Source organism: Thermomyces lanuginosus, assembly GCF_041956635.1.
Source record: "Thermomyces lanuginosus strain ATCC 200065 unplaced genomic scaffold VTN49scaffold_22, whole genome shotgun sequence".
Taxonomy (NCBI): domain Eukaryota; kingdom Fungi; phylum Ascomycota; class Eurotiomycetes; order Eurotiales; family Trichocomaceae; genus Thermomyces; species Thermomyces lanuginosus.
The window spans coordinates 1,522,479-1,542,644 of NW_027192356.1; the positions used below are offsets into that span (position 1 = coordinate 1,522,479).

Consider the following 20,166-nt stretch of genomic DNA (forward strand, 5'->3'; position numbering starts at 1 on the left):
CGCCGACAATGGTAACAGGAAGCAATCATGATAATCAATGCCAATACTGTGCAGTTGAAAGCGTCTAGGCTGTTAGATTAAATGAATGTTAAACGAGATTTTGAGGGTTGATTTCTGCTAACGCAAAACGCGGAAGAACACCGTCAGACGCTCAAACTCCTTCTCGATTTCTGTCCCATGGTACCGGATAGCTGCAAGCTGAAAGTCCACTTGGGTGAGACCGGGGCTCAGGCGGACATCAAATGCTGGCCGGGACGGGTGGACGTGAGACTGAATGGTGGGATGAAGCTTTTGTCGCCCGATAAAAGCAACAAGCTTGGAACGGACGGCCGGGGAGTTCGGTGCCAGTTCCATTTGGAGCGAAATAAAGTCGTGTGATGGAGGTAGGTTAACAACTACGGACTGTTGTCGGGCTTGTGGTGAGGCAGGAATATCGAGACGGAACGGTTTCCGAACCTTTAAGCTTGGGTGCGTTCGGATGCTTAGATTCTTTATGAGGGCATGGCTGGCATCTGTGGAAATCAGTCTTAGGTTCTCCGATGATTTGCGAGCCGGGACGCATCATACCTTGACCAGGTTTCCTCCAGATGGAATCTATCGATGATTGACCCTGCTGCGACACTGCCCGTGAATGGTCATTGCCAGTAGAATGTGCGGTAGCCTGTGTAGAAACAGACTGCGCTTCCGCGTTGTTCGCGGATGTCAGCGCAGCAGCTTTTGCATCCCCAGAAGGTAGATTTGACGTGCCGTCTGACACAACGTCATGGGATTCCCTTCCTGAACTGGGCACCGGGCTTGCCATTGACCGCAAATTTCGACCGCTCGGCGTGCTGGCGCCCCGAGAAACAGAGCCGGCCTTGACTAGCTCTTGTTGCCGCTTCAAAGACTCACTGTCAATGGCAACCTGGTCTTCAGTCGCGCTTTGGCCAGACATCTTCAATGTGAGTTTTTGCACGGGCTCCGGTGTGTTGCTTGAGCCCATCCTCAGCTTTATGCGAGGTGTGCTGCTTTCCCCGTTCTGTTGCGGTGGGTCAGGGACGACAGCTCGGGCCTCTGCTACACGACGGGTGAAGTACTCCTGAGCTCCAGTTAGTTCCGAGACTCAACGGCGGCGGTGGTCTGGGCGTACTCACCTCAATAATCCCTGCGAGTTCGACGATTTCGCTGCCTTCCTCGTTGAACTCGCGAGCATTGCGCCAAACGTAACTCACTTCGTCGATGAATGATTGCCATGTGGGAAAGGCAGTCTTCTCTGAATGGGGCTTTCTCCCTTCCCTGCCGCGGACTTGTCTTTGAAGACTTCGCAATGATACGGGGTGCTGAATCACATCGTAATATTCCTTATAAAGGTTTCGATCCGGTTTGGCCAAAAAGGGAGCGGACACTTCACGGCCCCTGTGATGTCGTCAGCATCTGGAGCCAGCTGAAACACAGGAACATGGGCGACAAACTCGTCATCTTTCAAGTGAATCAACTCCATGATAATCTTATCCTGAGCTTCCTGAAGCGTTTTTCCTTCAAATCCTTCATCTTCTTCCTTTTCCTCCTCGTTTTCCGCTGGGGTCCCTTGCGCATCTCCAGCGGCCTCCTCACCGTCTCCTTTGGACTGATCTTTTGCAGCACTATCTTCACTCCTCCCTCGCTTTTCAGAGGCCTCCTCGGGAATGGGGGTGGCGAACGGGACGTAGTTCGGATCTTTGTATGCCGGATTGATCGAGGGCATTGTGCTCGTCACTATTTTTCGTATTCGTTCGGCATCGGCGAATATGACGGAGGACTTGTCATTGTACTTTTTGGCATTGCTGACCAGTCTTCGAAGGTCACTTTCAAGAGCAGTCATCGTCGGGTATTCATGATTGTTCAGCTTATTCTACAAGGCAAATCGCATGAGCTGCTGGTTGGATTATAGGGAGGGGTTCTCTATATGTCAACACTTACTTCTATGGTATCGAGTGCAATCGGCAGGGCGATCACTTCATAGTAATCTGGATACTCGTTCTGTAAATACTGTGAGCGATGCGATCACTGGAGAGACCGTTTGCGACGCTGGCTACATGTTTCACATACTTTGTCCGGAAGGTGAAGAAAGTCGGTCGCAATCAAACGGCCACTGTATAAGCCCATCAGCATCCAATTCAATCGAACCGGAGGCACTTTGTTGTACGTTTTATCGGTAGCTTGCTTTATTTGTTCCAGTAAATCCAAGCCCGCCTTCTTAATCTCTTCGGGAGTCTGGCTCGACGGCTCATCCTGCTGCTGGGAAAAAGAAAAGCACAAATTAGCGATCGCATACTAAGGCCGGAGCTGATCCTCGAGAATCGCATTGATCAGAGGCTTTGCGCAGGTGTGAGAGGATTTGGCGCATTCAGACCATTGTCGCGCGCGCGCGACAAGAATGCGACAGGATTCCTCATCAACAACATGCGATTGCACAAAAACACGAGGTGTAAAAGACAAAAGCGGGCAAAAAATAAAATCGCAAGACTTACCGAAACCTTCTGCCGCTTCGAACCGTGTGTGTTCGAGTCGGAGGCCGCGGCAGCCCCCGACCTTCTTTTCGCGACCATGTTGTCCGTCGGCAATCACTTCACCCGGCGCTGAGGATCGCGGAGCCGCTTCACGACGAATGCGCAGGCTACGAACGCAGAATCAAAAAATCGTCTGTGACCGGCGGGTGGTACGGAGGAGAATTTGGCCAGCTATGCGATGTGACTGCCAAATACACCGGACCGGGACCTCCAACTCCCCGAAGCGCTCCCGAGTCCAAACTCTCCGTTCGGGATGCTTTGCGTACCTCTCGCCCTTTCAAGACGCGGACTGACTTGGACGGGCAGTTGATTGGTGTGGCGTTGCTCAGCCATGTGGCTTGAATAATACAAGGCCGTACGAGAAATACACGGATCAATGTCGGTCCGGCGGGCTTTAATGCTATTCGGTAATAAATTAGCGTACTGCCATTACGGCACTGTCGTCCCCCGTAGCGCGGGTAAGTCGCGCGTGGCCGACGCGTGCATCCCATGGCTCTATTCCCAAAGGGGATAGATGCACCAGCTCCACTCAGGGAGCAATCGAATCCGCAAGAATAAGAAGGACCTGAGAGCCTGCATGGTGGTCTGGGATATTGTCATTCTTGATTCTACCAAGCTTGTCACCAAGCATTGATTGTTTGTCCCGGACCCGACGGGAGTTTGCTACCTCAGTCCGGTCGACTTTGAATCATATCCTTGCATTGGGCCATATCAACAACCCCGCTATCAGACGATCAAAATGGAGAATAATCAGCAACAACAAAATCACTGGAAATACATGGATATCGACCTGAGCAGACGGAACAAAAAGCCCCGTCTGCTGCTGGAGTCAGAGCGACAGAAATTGGAGGAATTCATCGACTCCATCCATTATAGCGCTCGGTAAGTCACGAACAATTGGCGATAAACGGTTCACATGAGCATTTCTCGGGAAGCTAACTGCTGCAAGATACTCGGACGATCAATATGAATACCGTCATGTCCAACTACCCAAGAATATGCTCAAGAAGATCCCGGCGGATTACTTTGATAGCTCTAAAGGCACATTGAAGCTGTTGTGGGAGGAGGAATGGCGTGGCTTGGGCATCACTCAAGTATGATGACCCTTCCCCCTTGGTACCGAGCAATGCTTCTGACATTTGGCTACAACAGAGTCTGGGCTGGGAGCATTATGAAGTGCACGAGCCGGAGCCTCATATCCTACTATTTAAGTACATATCCCCTGATCCTTATCAACAAGTCTTGCGATAACCGCTAACGCATGTCAACAGGCGTCCACTCAACTACCAGCCACCCAATCAACAGCAACAGCAGCAGCAACAGCAACAGCGTCAACAGCAGTAAGCGGTTTGAGATTGATTGAATTTGTCTAGAGTATCTACAGTTTGGCATCGGCGTTGATTTGTCGTTTTGTTCGGGTTGTTTTGTTCGTCATCTGGCAAAGAGAGTTATTGAGGGACTACATATTGCATGGGAGTCTGGATGTGTTGCGATTAGGCAGCCAGTCAGCTCTCCAATGATATCAATTATAGTTGGCATTCTGGGTACCATAGGATATTTGGACTGGTACAGTGTTTAAGATGATGACTCTGTGGCCTGCTTCAGACTACGTTCTTCTCCAGCCATTCCGCCCACTGGTCAGCGGTGAAGCTGCTACTGATGCTCTTCTCCTCGACGCCCTGTTTTGAGAGACGGATTAGCACATGGGGCAAGTCTTCGTCCAAATGTTGCATCGACTCACATCAAAGAAGATGGTCGGCGAGACGTGAACGCCAATGACGCGGTTTGCCTAAATTATCACCGTCAGCTCCTCAATTCCCCTATGCAAGCTCGGCCCTCCTTCGAACCTTGATAATAAACTTGAAATCATTCGACACCTGGTTTCCAGCATTCCTTGGCTCCCCATTCTTGACCTCCAGCAGCTCATACACTTTACCCTCGTCGATTCCAACGCTACCCGCTAGCGCCGCCAGTCGCTTATACGTTTGGTTCCGCGTCTCGTCAACGACGGCCTCGTCAAAGTACTCGGTCTGCTTCTTGAAGAGCGCCTCGCTAAACTCCCAGAACTTTTCGGGTGCGATGCGCAGGACGGCCACGGCGGCCTCGTGCACGAGCGTCGAGGATGGGTGCCAGGGTTGCACGTGCGGACGGAAGATGACTTGCAGTTTCGACGCGTATTTCTCAGCAATAATCGGCCGGACATGCGTGTGGAAAGTGATGAAGAGTTTGGCGGAGAACTATATAGTACCATCGAGGATTCCCTGTCAATGCTTTGCTTTGACTACGGGTTACAGGGTTGTTGTTGTAAGCGTACCGGGCAAACGTAGTCCAGGTCTAGAGGATCGAGGTGGTTAGTACGCATTTGTTCTAACTAGATTGTGCTGTTGCCCTTGTGTACGTACATAGCTCCAGAGTATGAGGGGTCTGAAGACCACCGGCAACGGTGCCGGTCGCAGGAAGCTTCAGCCCAGCAAGCTTGGGGTTCAGGGCCATGGTGTCTGGAATATCTCAATGTGGTAGATCTCAACTGGCAGGATTGCTGAGATCAATCAGAGGCCACTTAGTGTTCCCTTTATGATCTCATACTATGAAGGCCCCATCGTGAATTTATTCCCGCGGGGCACACAATAGCTCAAAGTGACATCAATATGAGGGGTTCTGGCGCCACGACCCTGGCTCCATCCTTTTATGGCTTTACCTAACGAAGGGAGAAGATTAGAAATTACTCTGACTATTCTACGTCATGAAGTATGAATGATTGGACCGTATATTGACACAACGCCGTACCCATGCTCTATTTACAGGTCTCCCAGAAAGATAGACACAAGAAAAAAGGAAAAGAGCGGATCGTATCAACTCATCTGCATTAGTAATGTATTATTCCGACGCTCTCCGCTTGAGATCTCCCAGGGCCGGCTGAGCGCGCCGGTTGATCTCGCGCAGCTTCAGCTGAACGTCAGTCCATTCGTTCTTCGCGGGATCGTATTCTCCCGAGACCGAGACCCGGCACCAGGCAACGGGCCCGGCCAAAGCAACCATGCCCTCAAAATAACAGACTCCACGGTTAGGGGTCGCGCGACGCCGACGCCGTGCTTGGGCATGGCTGAGACTGAGATTGAACACGGCGCGCGCACGGTAGAGATCGGAACCGGGTGCAAAGTTAGGCAAGGGAATCTTCTGTAGCAATGAGATCAGCAGGGAAGGATGTGTGCCACGGTCGTCAGACAGAGGCCGAGTTGATGATGGGCGGCGTTGTTCTGTCTCGGATGGACTGGTGTGCGAAGACTCCCATTCAGAGACGGACGGTAGGTGAGAGGTGGAGGATTGTTGTTTCTTGCGATCCAAGGCCGCCTCCGTCATGGAGATGATGGCCGAGTTTGAGTACTTGCTGCCATTCAGGTAGTCATCCAGGCGCATGACGTTGATCCGCCATAACAGCCTAAAAGCATCCCACATCGCCGTCGCCACGTCGATCGGTACGAGCGCCTTCCAAATCCGGTCGCCTTGCTCCGGAGGCACCGGCCTGAGCACGATCGCTGCCTCATTATCGGTGATCATCAACCTGTAACGCATCAGCACATGGAGTCCACGTTCGGCTTAATAAACAAACGTACCCTGCTTGCACATAATGCGGAGGCGCACGGTAAGGATACCGAGGAACGATCCAGTTCCCTTCGATCTGTACAGGCGTGCCGATGAGGTACACGCCTTGCAACGAATGTTGTACTCGCTGCGCAACAATATTCGCCAGTTCCTCTGAGTGCACTGTCAGCATCCTTCTCTGACTGAAGTGATGTCGGCTGATTCATACCTCGTAGTTTTGATATACGCTCCGGCTTTGAGTTTAGTTCTGCGAACCGTTGCCATTCCTCGTCCGTCGACTTGTAGAGTTCCCCCCGCTGCAAACTCGGCAAGGTCAACGGAATAAACGTAGCCTCTTCTTCCTCAAGCTGTGCCGCGTTCCGCCGAGATACCTCGTTACTCGCTGTGGGATTTACATGCTCGACAGATTCCGGTTCGACATCACCATCGAACTGAAGCAGGACGAGCGAGCTCCATAGATGAAATGCAACACCGTAGAGAACGCACGTCGTCGCAAATCGCCTGGGACATGATATGTCAGCGTCGAGCGCCACCACTGGGGCAACAGAAAGAGTCGTACCTGAACCATGGCTTCCTAAACTTCACATGATGAACGTTGACCACCCTAGTGCCTGTTGAGAACGCCCGATATTGGCGGAAGCAGGCTGGCGCTCTGCACAACGCCCGTCGAAACACCAGCATGAGAGATCGATGTCTCCGACGCGAGACAACTATCTGGATACCATTCTAATATCTCGAAATCAGAGCCGGGTTGAGGGCCGGGAAAACCACAGGAGATGATGAAATGGGTCTTAGTCATTTGTCACGTGATCTGCATATCAGCTCGATAGTCCCGTCGATATGGTTCACTAACGTAGACGGACGAGAAGCTGGCCGACCTCTCCGTGTCAACAGGTGGGATCGGCAGCAGTCGAGTGAGCGGATTTAACTCGACACACTGTCGCAATGCGATACATTACCAGGCTGGCGTCGCTGTGCCTTGCGACGGCAACCGCCGCGGCCGCTGAACACGGCAGGATACTCATCCCGAGCTCCGACCATGATACGCAAACACACAAGAACATACAAGAACACACTGCGAAATTGGTATTGGAACAGAGATTACATGCGGGGCAATACTCTCGCCTCGGAACCGTCGATGAGGCCGTGGCGGAACTGTTGAACGACTTTGGGGGAGCTCAAGAACCCTTGTTTGGTGATGCGACCGAACGGCATCCAAAGAGGCTTCTTGTCGTTTTGGATGGGGTTGACACAGATGACAGTAAGCTGGCACGAGCAGTCGGGTTGATTTCGAATAGTCAGTCACTCACTGCTGCCCAATTCTCGCAGTCCCAATCGAACATGTCAACTCCCTGCGAATCCGCAATATTTCGCCGGATTTCGCAAGCCTGTCTTTTATCGAGAGCCTTCTCGGCATAGATCGCTTTTCCCGTACCGGTTCGAGGCCCTGTAGCTACACCGTGGACGAGGACAAGACAGCAGCGATCGAGGTGCGGAAATCCTAGGAGTGTGAGGCTTGGCTCCGCTAACCCAAGGTTCAGGATGCAAGGAGTTGCCTTGCGAAGTTCCCTGTTTTCCAGAACCTGAAGGGCTTTTTCGATGCACAGTCGTTTGAAACATCGCCCCTAGCCCGAGTTGATGGCTGGATCGGGACCGACGAATCTGCCGGTGTTCTGAAGTTGGGATTCGAGGTATGAATGGTCTGCGCTTGTCATGTATGCTCTAAGGCTCATAGGACGGTTCCAGGCAAATGACGCTGGGTCGACGTCTACGTCTGAGTTTGTGACGTCGCTGTTGGAGTCTACGGATGCGCAAGATTGGACAGTCGTCCTCTTGCCTTCCAAGTCTGGCTCCGCAAAAGTGCAACTCCAACGGCGGTCGAGCGTCGAGAAGGCCGAGTCAAGTCCGCTGGCAGAGCCCGTCTCCGCGCTCTTGCCTGTCTGCTACGATTCGGACATTTCCTGCGCAACTGCAACGAACAACTGCTCGGGCCACGGCGAATGCTACCTGAAGTCGTCGTCGCACAACGATGCCGTAATGGGCGATTGCTATGCATGCCGATGCTTCAAGACCAACCTGACCACCAGTGATGGCAGTATCCGAACAATCCAGTGGGGTGGCGCAGCGTGCCAGAAGGAGGACGTCAGTTCTCCGTTCTTCCTTCTCGCCGGCGTCACTATTCTTGCGGTTGTGGGAATTAGCACTGCGATCAAACTGTTGTTCAATGTCGGGCAACAGGAGCTGCCCAGTGTCATTGCCGCGGGGGTGTCCTCTGACAAGGGCCCGCGATGAATTCCGTCTATGTATCGACATTTATGTGCCAACGTCAAGTTAGTTCTATTGGTAGTGTATGACAGACAGCCTGGTAGCTGCTTGGTGACATCTGAACATTCGAGAGAACTTTATGCGTACGTGTACTAGAGTCCGATATGGAGAGTTCCTTATTTTATCGACATGAAATTACATCTCGCCACATTGTACAATTACAACATCCTGGTTCGGCTTGTCCCGCGTCGTTCGGGTATTCTCAATCATGCGGACAACGTCCATACCATCGATAACCTGGCCAAACACCACGTGCTTGCCGTTCAAAAAAGGAGTCGGGACGGTAGTGATAAAGAACTGGCAGCCATTCGTGTTGGGCCCCGAGTTCTACCCCATCCTGTCAGCACACCTAGTCCTACGCAGGGACAAACAGGGAAGGCATACCGCCATGCTCAACAACCCGGGCCGATCGTGCGGCACCTTGAAGTTCTCATCGGCAAACTTTTGCCCGCCGTAAATGGAGGTACTTCCGGTGCCATCCCCATTGACAAAGTCCCCTCCTTGGATCATAAAGTCCTTGATCTAGACCCAGGATTTAGCCAGAATGCACAAGCCTACGTTAGGGAATAATAATAAATGGTCGTATCCATACCACCCGGTGGAACTTGGACCCTTTGTAGCCTTGGGGTCGGCCCTGCGCGTTCTTCGACTCGCCCGTACAGAACTGGCGGAAGTTCTCCGCAGTTCGCGGCGTGATGTTGGCGAAGAGCTCCATTTTGATACGGCCCAGCGGCTCCCCTATGACTGCATCAGTCGTTGAGCTCTTAAAGTGGGGGAGAGCAGACGATACTGCCGTCTATCCTCATCTCGAAATCCTGGACTTACCTCCCAGTGCGATGTCGAAAAACACCACTGGATTGGGAGTAGACGACTGCTGACCAGAGTCCGCCATGGCGATTCTACCAGTTGCTGGAAGAATGGCCGTTCCGCCTCTTGTTTGTGTTTACGCTGGTGGGATGATGAAATAGAGTGGCGATTGATCAGATAAGACCCTCCGCACCGCCTGGGCCATCAGAAGCTTCTGCAACAGAACGGCACTGGACACCTCCAGGATTTCCAAATGAGTAAGCATTGAGAACGTCATACTTGTACACTCCATTTGGTGTATGAGACCATAATGAATTAGTTCTAATGGCACGATTGAGCATCCAAAAACTCATGCAAGGGGAAAAGCAGCAACTACTTAGGTAGGTAGCTACTACTCCGTAGATGATCCCAATTTCCCTGAAGCATCAACTGGTTTACGCTCAATTTCTTTTGGCGGCATCCCTGCCCTTGGGTGCGCGTGGCTTTGATCAGGGACCTGGGCCAGCCACCTGATGCCATTTCACCTCAATACCGACTGCGATCGCACCTAGGTGGTGGGTGAGAGCCGAGTACAGTATCTTGATGGAATTACCTTGACGGGCAAACCGGTTTCTAACAGAAATACGAGTACGCTACTTTAAAAGCTGATTTCCGTTGCTAGGCCGAGGCTATCTAACTCATTTTCGCTTTACTTCCAGACCTCGAGCTGCGAACTCCAGTCTCAGGTCCCTGTACTCTGCCGATTGGCAGTCATCGTCGTATAGAGCGGGCCATGCGCGCTGCCAATGGATGCCACTTGGTCCTGCCGAAACGCATTGGAACGAGGGATTTCCTCTGAAACTTCTCCCATAACGAGAAGTTCCTTGGGGCCGACTTCCATCGGCGCCCCGGATCCCATCAAGCTCCATCTTCTTCATTTGGCCCGCCATGAGGCATGGGTCATGGCCCCATTGTCCACCGATCGTCGAGTAATTCCATGCCAGATCGGTTTCAGCGACTTGCTGGCTCAGCCTATCCTTCAGCTGTCGTGAACGGTTCCTCCGAAACTCAAATTTTTCCGTTCAGGAACAGCCGCTTGTTAAATTCCGCCGATTCCGTTCCGTGTAGGCAGACGATGGTCGTTTCAAGCTCATTGCGGCAGTCCTTCATTTGATTCGCAGAAGGTTCAATTGCCCATTGCATCAGAGCACAGCAAATAATAAGGAATCCGGGCCAGGATCTGTCAGCAAATGCTGCAAAGCTGACGCACCAAGTGGAGAACAGCCCAGGTCTGGCGCCGGACAGCGTCGCCCAATCGAGTTTAGTAGCTGCTTAGTATGGTATTCCATTGGCCCAAAACATCTCGGGGGCACTGCCCCTAACCCAAGTTGGACAAGCGCCTTGCCTCTTCTGTGTTGGTCTCGTGATGTCTCGAGTTCTTCCTTTCTCCTCAAAGTTGCCAGCCTCTTGCCTGTTGCGTCGCTTTCCCCTCCCAATGCGGATATCTTGCTGAACCAGGACGAGCCTGTTTTCATCTCTGCAACTTCTGTCTTCGTCCTGTTCTCGCCGGGTTGCGGTGCCTCGTCGGTCTGGAATCGTCGTGGGCAAAGTACATTATATCGGGGCCGCGCGCAGATTCGAGATCCCAGCCTCGATTTGCTGTCACAAGACCGAGCGATCCGGGCTCGCCGTGATATCCGACAGTTCCATGTCATGGATCTTTTGTAAGGCACTGCGACCTGCCTGAACCCGTGGCACAACACAGCATCCGACCTCGGCTGGTTCCCGATAATCTTTCTATAATACTGTTCCTACTGTCCCATCGTGCTCCGTAACTGGAGGTGAATACGACGAATGGCTCGCCAAACGGGGAGTTGTTTCATTTGAATCCGACTTGATATCACTGGTCAACAACGCAAACGAGAAATCCATTTGGCTGGACCGACATTGGATTGTCCTCTGCGGCCGAAGAGCAAAGCGTCGTGGTCCATCATGTCGACAACAATGACAGATATTATTCCACAGCCCACAGCCGTTGCGGAGAGCGATGAGTCCAGCAGCAGTAGTGGGCCAAATAGTTCGCCTCTCCTTTTCTTTGTAGCCCTGGGCTTCGGTGTCGTGTTCACGAATCTATGGTATGTTGCGTAGAATCGCCGAGGTTCCCTTAGATATGGCACTGTCGGCATTCTCGAACATTTTTTCTGACTTGGGGTTCAATTTGCAGGATTATCGTGGGTGTCAAGTACTGCTTCAGGTACAACCAGCGAGCCCGGCAGCTACGAAATGAGGAGACCGGCGAACCGATCGACCTTGCAAATGTCGCCAGACCGCACCGAAGACGGAGAGAAAAGAAGTTGATGACGATGGATGAGGTCAATGAACGATTCCCGCTGATGAAGTACAAAGCATGGAGGTCATCACGAGCAGACAAAGGCCTTCCTTGTGCTGGTGGTATCTCGGCCTCTAGCATGCCTCACACTCCGAAGGAGAGGAGTGAAGGTGCCGCCGTTCATATGGAAACTGCAGCAGGCGAATCCCCATCCACTCTCCCAACTTTTCTCGCGAACAAAGAACAAGACCGTCCAACCACTGAAGGTGAACGCGCAGGAAGCATGGACGAGAAGGGCATATCGAGGATTCAAGAGTCTGCCAGTTCGCCGCAGCCGGACCGCGCAGAACGAGTATCCGTAGAGCATGTCGATGTCAGATCGCCGAGGCCGGAAGATGACGATGATCATGACGAACAAGTTCAACAGACGGTACCGTCAGAATTACTACCGGAGCCGGGCGATACGTGTGCCATTTGTCTCGACCTCATTGAGGACGATGATGACGTCCGTGGACTTACATGCGGGCATGCATTCCACGCATCGTGCATCGACCCCTGGTTGACGAGTCGGCGAGCGTGCTGTCCGTTGTGCAAAGCCGATTACTACATACCGAAACCTCGCCCTGAAGGAGAGCAGGCTGCGATGCATGAGCGGATGGGTCACCGAGCGCCGGGCCAGACGATGATGCCACCGCAGCCGCCGGTTGCAGTTATCGGCGGCCGGCTAAATCCGTTCCGATCCAGAGTGATCATTCCGGCGCGGTATCTGGCTGTTCTGCCGCAAGAGGAAATTCTTAGCCATCCTCCTCCTCGACAGGAGAATCGTCAAAATCGTCAACCGCCCTCCAATGCGCCTCCCGCCGATTCCGAGCCCGGAACGGACGGCACACGAAATCATGGTCTGAGGGGACTGCGTCAATTACGCTTTCCCAGTCTACCTCCACTCCATTTCCTCCGCCGCGGACAACAAGAACGATCAAGTGGTGGTTCAGAACCAAGCCCTCGGGAGCTGGAAGCCGGCACCAGGTAGTGAGCGGTTATAGATTCTCCTTTCCTGCTGGGATCTCCAGTACTGTACAGTTCTCTTTCTTCTTGCCACCCAGCACAATACCTTCCCTGAACGATATGATCGTCCCCTTCTTTCTCTCCATGCCAACGAATGTGTTATGACTCTTCGTTTCACTCCCTCAGTTTACGTTTATGATTCTTCCCTCCTCTTTCTCCTCCACCTTCGCCTCCTTTTCATCCTCCACCTCCTTTCCTCTGTGACGTTTTAGCGGTGGTTTCCTATTTCTCAAGACTCGCTGCATACCCCTCTTACCGAGTCTCCTGGGTGGCGTTATCGGGTTATTTCTCTGGAGCTTGTTTTGCTAGTTATATTCTGGTCGGATGGGCTATTTCCGGGCTGTTTGGCGCTAAATCTGAAAGGAAACAAGGGTTATGGACTTTGTAGGATTGTTTGCTCAATCATTGACAGGATATTTCTCCGATTTCATATTGATTCTTCTCTCTCTTGTTGGTAATGCTTCGTTGGCCTGTCGTAGTAGAAGGGTATTGGGCTATTGCGCCGGTTGAGTCTAGCCGACACATCAGAGTCGATCTGCCATAAGCAGAGTATAGAGATTCATGTAGCAAAACATGTACATAATCTAACGAAGCTGACTTCCATTTCATAACTAGCAGGTAGTTATATAACACACAATTTATCAACATCCAGCCATCAGACCAACCAGCCAACATGAGCACCAGAATTCATGATCATCTCTCTACCTAGACCACGCCTCCCAATCTTTTCCCTCTTCTATGATTTCCGCTCCATAATGGCTTTACAACTGAAGCTTCTCGAGATACTCCGTGGCAGCGGCAACCGCCTCACCGACCTTGTCGACATTGGTACCATTGCCGATGGACGTCGGGGGCTTGCCGCCGGCTTTTCCACCGACGAGGTCGGAAACTACCTTGGACCAGTCGGTGGGGGAAGCGCCTTTGTCGAGAGCAGCCTGATTAAAAGAAAGTTAGCGGTGGAACAAATGAACGGCCAGGGAGGAAAAGAGAGTAGTCGTACCTTGGAAACATAGCAGCCATGAGCAACTCTTCCCTGCTCCGGATCCGCCGCGATCAGATACACGGTCTTATCCTTGAGCTTGCTCTTGAAGTGGTTCAGCAGCTCGCTGACGATCTTTGCGTTCGCCGAGTCGGGCAGCTGGACGACAAGCGCGCCGCGGTCCTTGTTCTCGGGCTTCTCGAGAGCCGCAGTGACCGTATCCATGGCCTTCTTCAGCTCGGCCTTTTGCTGGGCCTTTTGCGCATCAACGATCTGCTTGTTGATACGGTTGAACCACTCGCGGAATTGCGCCTTCTTGGTCACTGAGATCACCAGCTGATTCAGCTCGACCTGGACCTGCTTCGCCTCTGCCTCCTTGGCCGGACCAAAGGGCATGGCATCGAGTCGCTTGAGTCGCGCCTCAAACTCGTCCGCGACCCGTTGCACTTCGTGCGCCTCTTCGCCTGTGACGGCGGTGATGCGCCGGATGCCCTTAGCGATACCGGACTCCTCGACGATCACCAGGTCTTTGATCTCTCCTGTCTTTTGCACATGCGTACCGCCGCAGAACTCGATGCTGACGCCCCACCAGCGCTCGTCCTTGACGTTCTTGAGGATTTCCTCCAGCTCCACGCCGACGGACACGACGCGCACGGGGTCGGGGTACACCTCGCCAAAAACTGCGCGAACGCCCGCGATTTCTCGCGCCGTATCGAGCGGAATTTCCTTAGCGTAAACCGTGCAGTTCTGTCGGATGTAATCCGTGCACTTCTTCTCAATCGTATCAATCTCGGCTTCCGTGATCTGACCCTTGTGAGAGAAGTCGAACCGCAACTTTTCAGGCGCCACGAGTGAGCCCTTCTGGTCGACATGGTCACCAAGAACGTCCCGCAGGGCGAAGTTCAGGATGTGCGTTCCCGTGTGATTGTTGCGGATGGGCTTCCGGCGCAGCTCGTCATACTCGCAGATCACTGTGTCCCCAACAGAGAACGAGCCGTACTTCATAACACCCGTGTGCAGTACATAGCCTGCGTAGGACTGGACATCGGTAACGGCGAGTTCGGCCTTGCCATCGATGATGATCTTGCCGGTATCGTTTTCCTGACCGCCTTGCTCCGCATAGAAGTTGGTTCGGTCAAGGATGATACCGAGCTGCTCTCCCTCGGGCACTTCCTCTGTCGACGTCAAGAACAGCTTCTTATGATAGATCGCCTTGACCTGCGCGGTGATGTTACCCGCTTCGTACTTGGCACTGTCGTCCGTCCTCGGAACGTCCCGCATCTTGTCCAATTTCGACAGATCGTGGACATCAAGCTTAACGCTTTCAGAGGCGGCTTGCTTCACTCCTTTGCTAACTTCTCTGGCCTGGAGACGCGCTTCCTCGAATTCGTTATTATCAATTCGCAAACCGCGCTCCTCTGCCATGATCTGGGTCAGGTCAACAGGGAACCCAAATGTGTCGTACAAGCGCCAGACATCGGCACCGTGGAGTTTGTCGAGACCCTTGGCCTTAGCCTGCTGAGCATAGTGTTCAAACTGTCGCTCACCACGATCCAAGGTCTTGGAGAAGGCGAGCTCTTCCTCGTCCAAGATTTCCATGATCTCAGCCTGTTTCGCCTTGAGCTCCGGGAACATATCGCCCATCTGCTCGACAAGGGTCGGAACAAGCCTGGAGAAGAAATTGCCGATCTCAACCTGGAAGTACTTTCGGGCGTAGCGAACACCTCTCCGGAGAACTCGGCGCACGACGTATCCTCGACCCTCATTGTTCGGAACGGCTCCATCCGCAATGGCGAAGGAGAGCGTCCGCACATGATCCGCCACTACACGATACGCGGTGTCAATCCCGTCGGGATCCTCGGCACCAAACTTTCCTCGATACTCTCGAGCTTCCGTGAGCTTCTGGATGGCCTGGAACAGAGGAGAGAAAACATCCGTGTCATAGTTCGATGCCTTGTCCTGCAGCACAGACACCAAACGCTCGTATCCCATGCCCGTGTCGACGTGCTTGTTGGGCAGAGGGCGCAAAGATCGATCCGGTTCACGGTTGTACTGGATGAAGACGTTGTTCCAAATCTCCAACACATTGGGATCATCCTTGTTGACGAGGTGCGCCGCGTTACGACCTCCGATACGGTCATAGTGAATTTCACTGCAGGGTCCGCAAGGGCCCTGATCACCCATTTCCCAGAAGTTATCTTTCATACTTCCAGGAAGAATGTGGTCCTCGGCGACCCCGACTTCCCTCCAGTAGTCCCTCGCCTCCAAATCCGGCTCGAGTCCACCGGCTTCATTTCCTTCAAAGTACGTGACGTACAGGCGGTTCGGATCGAGGCCGTACACTTTGGTTAGCAATTCCCAGGAGTAGCTGATAGCTTCCTTTTTGAAATAGTCGCCGAAGCTCCAGTTTCCGAGCATTTCAAAGAACGTCTAATGTTGGCCAAGAGTCAGCGCCAGATGTGATAAAGTGAGGGATGAGGCGACGAACATGGTGGTAGCCATCTTTACCGACGTCGTCGAGGTCCTGATCGGAGTTAGCATGGTCGAATCAATCATTCAGCACGTTCAGGTCCGTACGTTATGTTTCCCACCGGCTCTGATGCACTGTCGGTTTGATATCGTCGTCAGCCAGAGTCCCTACACGAGCGCGGGGTAAATCCTGTCTTGTACCTTTTGCGAATTCACCGCACGCTTCAACCGCGCAAAATCAGACTGCGGATCGACTGTTCCGAGGAAGATGGATTTGAACTGATTCATGCCCGCATTTGCAAAAAGCAGAGTTGGGTCGGCGTGAGGCACGACCGAGGACGACGGGACTGAATCAAAAATTTCGAGTCAGTTTCAAGGCCGCAGACACCACCGAGGGGCACAACGGACCAAACGTATGGTTTCTCTCCTTGAAGAAATCCAGAAAAGTTTCGCGCACGCGCTTCGCGGGCCACTTGAGGCCCTCCGCAGAGGTCGAAGCCATCCTGAGACGCGAGAACACGGTATGGTCGAATGGCTGGCGGAAAGTTGGAGGATGGAATGTTCTGGGAGCAGCAGGTCGAGATGGCAACCAAGAGCGCGTCACGGCAAACAGCCCATCATTCAAAAACAACTTCAACCCACGCATCAAGCGGCTCCGGACGCTGGATCAACCCACACACACGGACCTTTGCTGACAATTGCGCGCGCGTCGAGACTTGTTTGATGGAGGGGAAAAGGAAAAACGCCAAGCTCCGATGCGGATGGTACACAAAACGGGCCTCAAGCGCCTCGCAGACTGCGACCCCGAAGGCGAGCCCCCCGTGAAGAGGTTTACCCGGTTGCAGATCGGTCAGTGGTGCTTTTCTCCGTCTGAATTTTCCATTCGGATTGGCTGACTGGTGGAGTTGGTGCAGATGACAGCCCTTCTCTGCATGCACCTAACCTGTATTCCAGCGAACCGGCGACCGTTCAAAATGACTCCATTATCGAAGATTCGATGCAACTGGATGATACGAAGCATACGAGCTATATCTACGATCTCGACAAGGAACTGAAAGACATCGACGCGCAGGAGCACCGAATATCATTCTTGCCTGACATAGAGAAGGCGCTGAACGCAATACCTCAGGCGGTGCTCAAAGAGTCTAGTCCTGATAAAGCCCTTGTTCTCTATCACATTCCGAGATCTTTAACGGTGCCGGAGGATAAGGACTGTGTTCGACGAGCCATCATGGAAACCAGGATGCGCATCGCCGCCCAGCAGGGGCAACGAGCGCTGGACGCTATGAAGGAGTCTTTCAAGTCATTCCTGATGCCTTGCGTCACCGTGGAATCAAGAGACACTGCCGACGAGATATATGATCCCATGGAACTGGACTCGTGAGTCGCCTAACCAGACCTGCTCTCCGTACTCTTTGAACAAAACTGCTCGACGCGGCAAAGGGCCCACGTCCTGGAGCAACCCTATCTTCGAGGGCTCGAGACGATGCTCTACGCGGCTCCAGGGGAAACACGTCCAGAAAGCGTATTTCCCTGGGCTATTGAACAGGAATTACTGCCTCGGGACGCTGACAACAGGCCGCTTCGGTACCATACGTTTGGCTAATCGTTCCAGCGACCTCATTATTCGGTTTTCACATTATTTGGGAACATAGAGTCTTCCGAAAGACATAATGTTGTCCATTTATCGTAATAGATCACTGTATATTACCAGTTTTTCCATAATTTCTAGCAGATAATACAATCGCTTCTCTCTTGCCCGCCGTGGTCATGTGATTCGAAAGTCAGGAGGTTATCAGTTCCACCTTATCAAAGCTGCTTCTCGACAAACGACTGCCAACCACTTTCACTGCGAGATGGCGGATGACTCTGGCGTCGACCTTCCGAGTACGAAGCGCAAGCACGAAACCGATGACAGTTCATCACAACAGCCAGATACCCCTCCTAAACGTCAGAGGGTCATAGGACCCCAATTGCCACCGGTGGACAAATCCGCCTCCGAAGATAAAGAATCTCCACGCAGTGGCTCCGAGGACGAGGACGACAGCAGTGATGATGATTTCGGACCAGCGCTGCCACCGGCAAAAGGTGGTGGCTCAAGCCTGGAAGCAAACAATGGACGCAGTAGTTGGGACACCGACGCGATACATCCCGCACTGTCAGCAGGCGAGTCGAAGCCCAGTGAAAATAAAGTACAGCAACGTGACGAATGGATGCTCAATCCTCCCGATCGAAGCTCATGGTCCATAAATGTTGACCCGACCACGTTGCGAAATCGAAGGTTCGCGACGGGGAGAGCGGCACGAACCTCAGAGACAGATCGAAATGGCATGAGCTCTAAGTGGACAGAAACTGTCGCTGAAAAGAGGCAGCGATTGGAGAACGAGGTTATGGGTATTGAGACCCGCTCGGAATCCTCAGCTCAGCATGCACCAGGAGACCGACCGCGACAGTCTGAGAAGATTATTGCTGAGAAGGTTCGAGCACTCAATGTAAGTTCTGGACAAGGCTGCCATTGCGGTCCATTGCGCTCATCAACCTTCTCACTTAGGACAAGAGGGATAAAACTTCCTTATACGAAGCACACCAACGCAATAAATCCCGCGCATCGAGCGAGGATGATCCAAGCTCACGACCATTTGACAGGGAGAAAGACATTGTTGCTCCAGCAAAGATCGACTCTGCTAGTCGTCGTGAGATGTTGAAACGGGCTAGCGATTTTAGCTCTCGGTTTTCGGGAGGAAGGTATCTCTAACGAAGTCAGTGGCCTGAACTTCCAACTTGGCGGCTCCTAGGCACGTCATAGTGTCTGGGAGAAGTATATGTCCAGCCGTAAAGTAAGTTACGGCATTACCTGTGTTGTTTTTATGGCAATCACTTGGAACTGTATTTCTTATGCTTGTTTTGTGAGGAGAAATAGTGCTCGTTTCTCTCCGGAGCATGATGGTAGTCAGTCGCTCCCACTTTGCCACCGTATAGTTTACAGTTGGAGGGAAAGCAAAGGCATATTCATGTCCCATCTTTCCCAGGTGCCCATGCCTAAGCACGGGAGAATGTCCACTGAGACTTACCTAGTGACGGAAATGTCACCGCGCGGTGCTGTTCATGACATACAAACGTAGAACCAGGAGAACGTCCAGACTCGGAAAGATGGATCCTATGATCATCTCAATGCTATCGAGCTTCATTGGGCGTGATCGGTCGATCAAGAACATGGCAGGCCTTGCGCCCCAGTGTTTCTATCTAGGTACTTTCTGAATATGGGAGCCGAGAAATAGCATGTAGAATAACACACGGTGCGTACAACGATCGCATTGTCACTGGATCAATTGTCCAATATATATTGTGCTCGATACTATGTCTGCCGAAGACGATATTAGGATCTGCTCAGATGGGGCTAATTGACTATGTTGCTCCGTCTGGCTCATGCAAAGCTCCGGACATATATTTACGTGACGTGCAAACCTATCAGAACGTCATGTAACACCTTCATGAGGTCGGCGGTATATTTGGTTCATGGCAATGGGAGAAACTGGAGTTGTGTGTACCTTCAAGGACATTGGTTTGGAACCAAAGGATGTCACAATCATTGTTTATCCTCGGTGCAGATTAGCGCATTGGTTAAGATGAAGTTCACATGTTGTGATAATCATCACCTTTCCCTGAACTGCTGGTACGGTGTGCCGCAGCAGCAACGACATTTTGCCTAAAGTCTTTCGTTTGACAGCCGCTAGGGATTCGAAAGATGTCCCGATATGCCGTTGTCTTCATCACCTCCAAGAAGCGACAAACTGATCAAAGGTTGGAACTATTCTATCCGGCTGATACGGTTCAATCCATTCTCGTATCATCGGGCTCTGCGTGCCCTGACTGGGATGCAAGATACTCCGTCAGCAAATTGGAGGCTGTACCACCCATTTGCTGCATGAAGGCTGAGGTAACCCAGCCGGCCTGCTGGTCAATCCAAACATCATTGAATATGTCGACTTGGTTGCAAAGAATCAGTCCGTCACACCTCCCCAAGACAAGAGTTTTAACCGGAAAGATCGTAGCAGTCAAGTTAATCGGTTGATTCGATTTGC

At 52.3% G+C, this 20,166-nt stretch overlaps 12 protein-coding genes across 12 annotated transcripts; 5 read left to right on the plus strand and 7 right to left on the minus strand.

The window, feature by feature from the left end:
* Nucleotides 1-117: 117 nt before the first annotated feature.
* Nucleotides 118-2,567, minus strand: VTN49DRAFT_1524 (uncharacterized protein; the record flags this gene model as incomplete). The annotated part of the gene is made up of 8 exons (XM_069409148.1): nt 118-512; nt 568-1,078; nt 1,134-1,395; nt 1,452-1,870; nt 1,939-1,998; nt 2,068-2,110; nt 2,165-2,256; nt 2,490-2,567. The coding sequence occupies 8 exons, from the start codon at nt 2,565-2,567 to the stop codon at nt 118-120; spliced, it is 1,860 nt and encodes a 619-aa protein (XP_069270563.1).
* A 700-nt stretch (nt 2,568-3,267) lies between these two features.
* Nucleotides 3,268-3,872, plus strand: VTN49DRAFT_1525 (uncharacterized protein; the record flags this gene model as incomplete). Its single annotated transcript, XM_069409149.1, has 4 exons — nt 3,268-3,410; nt 3,478-3,622; nt 3,681-3,739; nt 3,800-3,872. The coding sequence occupies 4 exons, from the start codon at nt 3,268-3,270 to the stop codon at nt 3,870-3,872; spliced, it is 420 nt and encodes a 139-aa protein (XP_069270564.1).
* Nucleotides 3,873-4,129: 257 nt separating this feature from the next.
* VTN49DRAFT_1526 (uncharacterized protein) lies at nt 4,130-5,021 on the minus strand (the record flags this gene model as incomplete). Its single annotated transcript, XM_069409150.1, has 5 exons — nt 4,130-4,207; nt 4,270-4,317; nt 4,376-4,765; nt 4,843-4,862; nt 4,931-5,021. The coding sequence occupies 5 exons, from the start codon at nt 5,019-5,021 to the stop codon at nt 4,130-4,132; spliced, it is 627 nt and encodes a 208-aa protein (XP_069270565.1).
* A 384-nt stretch (nt 5,022-5,405) lies between these two features.
* VTN49DRAFT_1527 (uncharacterized protein) lies at nt 5,406-6,812 on the minus strand (the record flags this gene model as incomplete). Its single annotated transcript, XM_069409151.1, has 4 exons — nt 5,406-6,090; nt 6,143-6,284; nt 6,340-6,632; nt 6,691-6,812. The coding sequence occupies 4 exons, from the start codon at nt 6,810-6,812 to the stop codon at nt 5,406-5,408; spliced, it is 1,242 nt and encodes a 413-aa protein (XP_069270566.1).
* A 264-nt stretch (nt 6,813-7,076) lies between these two features.
* Nucleotides 7,077-8,423, plus strand: VTN49DRAFT_1528 (uncharacterized protein; the record flags this gene model as incomplete). Its single annotated transcript, XM_069409152.1, has 4 exons — nt 7,077-7,392; nt 7,461-7,621; nt 7,673-7,822; nt 7,878-8,423. 4 exons carry the CDS (start codon nt 7,077-7,079, stop codon nt 8,421-8,423), a joined length of 1,173 nt encoding a protein of 390 aa, XP_069270567.1.
* Nucleotides 8,424-8,591: 168 nt separating this feature from the next.
* On the minus strand, nt 8,592-9,348 carry VTN49DRAFT_1529 (uncharacterized protein; the record flags this gene model as incomplete). Its single annotated transcript, XM_069409153.1, has 4 exons — nt 8,592-8,783; nt 8,841-8,978; nt 9,049-9,194; nt 9,282-9,348. 4 exons carry the CDS (start codon nt 9,346-9,348, stop codon nt 8,592-8,594), a joined length of 543 nt encoding a protein of 180 aa, XP_069270568.1.
* A 1,556-nt stretch (nt 9,349-10,904) lies between these two features.
* Nucleotides 10,905-11,174, minus strand: VTN49DRAFT_1530 (uncharacterized protein; the record flags this gene model as incomplete). The annotated part of the gene is made up of 2 exons (XM_069409155.1): nt 10,905-10,985; nt 11,049-11,174. 2 exons carry the CDS (start codon nt 11,172-11,174, stop codon nt 10,905-10,907), a joined length of 207 nt encoding a protein of 68 aa, XP_069270569.1.
* Nucleotides 11,175-11,234: 60 nt separating this feature from the next.
* On the plus strand, nt 11,235-12,601 carry VTN49DRAFT_1531 (uncharacterized protein; the record flags this gene model as incomplete). The annotated part of the gene is made up of 2 exons (XM_069409156.1): nt 11,235-11,377; nt 11,467-12,601. The coding sequence occupies 2 exons, from the start codon at nt 11,235-11,237 to the stop codon at nt 12,599-12,601; spliced, it is 1,278 nt and encodes a 425-aa protein (XP_069270570.1).
* A 7-nt stretch (nt 12,602-12,608) lies between these two features.
* VTN49DRAFT_1532 (uncharacterized protein) lies at nt 12,609-12,881 on the minus strand (the record flags this gene model as incomplete). The annotated part of the gene is made up of 2 exons (XM_069409157.1): nt 12,609-12,710; nt 12,768-12,881. 2 exons carry the CDS (start codon nt 12,879-12,881, stop codon nt 12,609-12,611), a joined length of 216 nt encoding a protein of 71 aa, XP_069270571.1.
* Nucleotides 12,882-13,397: 516 nt separating this feature from the next.
* VTN49DRAFT_1533 (uncharacterized protein) lies at nt 13,398-16,586 on the minus strand (the record flags this gene model as incomplete). The annotated part of the gene is made up of 6 exons (XM_069409158.1): nt 13,398-13,571; nt 13,637-16,045; nt 16,104-16,139; nt 16,193-16,219; nt 16,286-16,431; nt 16,493-16,586. The coding sequence occupies 6 exons, from the start codon at nt 16,584-16,586 to the stop codon at nt 13,398-13,400; spliced, it is 2,886 nt and encodes a 961-aa protein (XP_069270572.1).
* A 253-nt stretch (nt 16,587-16,839) lies between these two features.
* Nucleotides 16,840-17,468, plus strand: VTN49DRAFT_1534 (uncharacterized protein; the record flags this gene model as incomplete). Its single annotated transcript, XM_069409159.1, has 2 exons — nt 16,840-16,933; nt 16,999-17,468. The coding sequence occupies 2 exons, from the start codon at nt 16,840-16,842 to the stop codon at nt 17,466-17,468; spliced, it is 564 nt and encodes a 187-aa protein (XP_069270573.1).
* Nucleotides 17,469-17,940: 472 nt separating this feature from the next.
* VTN49DRAFT_1535 (uncharacterized protein) lies at nt 17,941-18,839 on the plus strand (the record flags this gene model as incomplete). Its single annotated transcript, XM_069409160.1, has 2 exons — nt 17,941-18,576; nt 18,636-18,839. 2 exons carry the CDS (start codon nt 17,941-17,943, stop codon nt 18,837-18,839), a joined length of 840 nt encoding a protein of 279 aa, XP_069270574.1.
* Nucleotides 18,840-20,166: the final 1,327 nt, after the last annotated feature.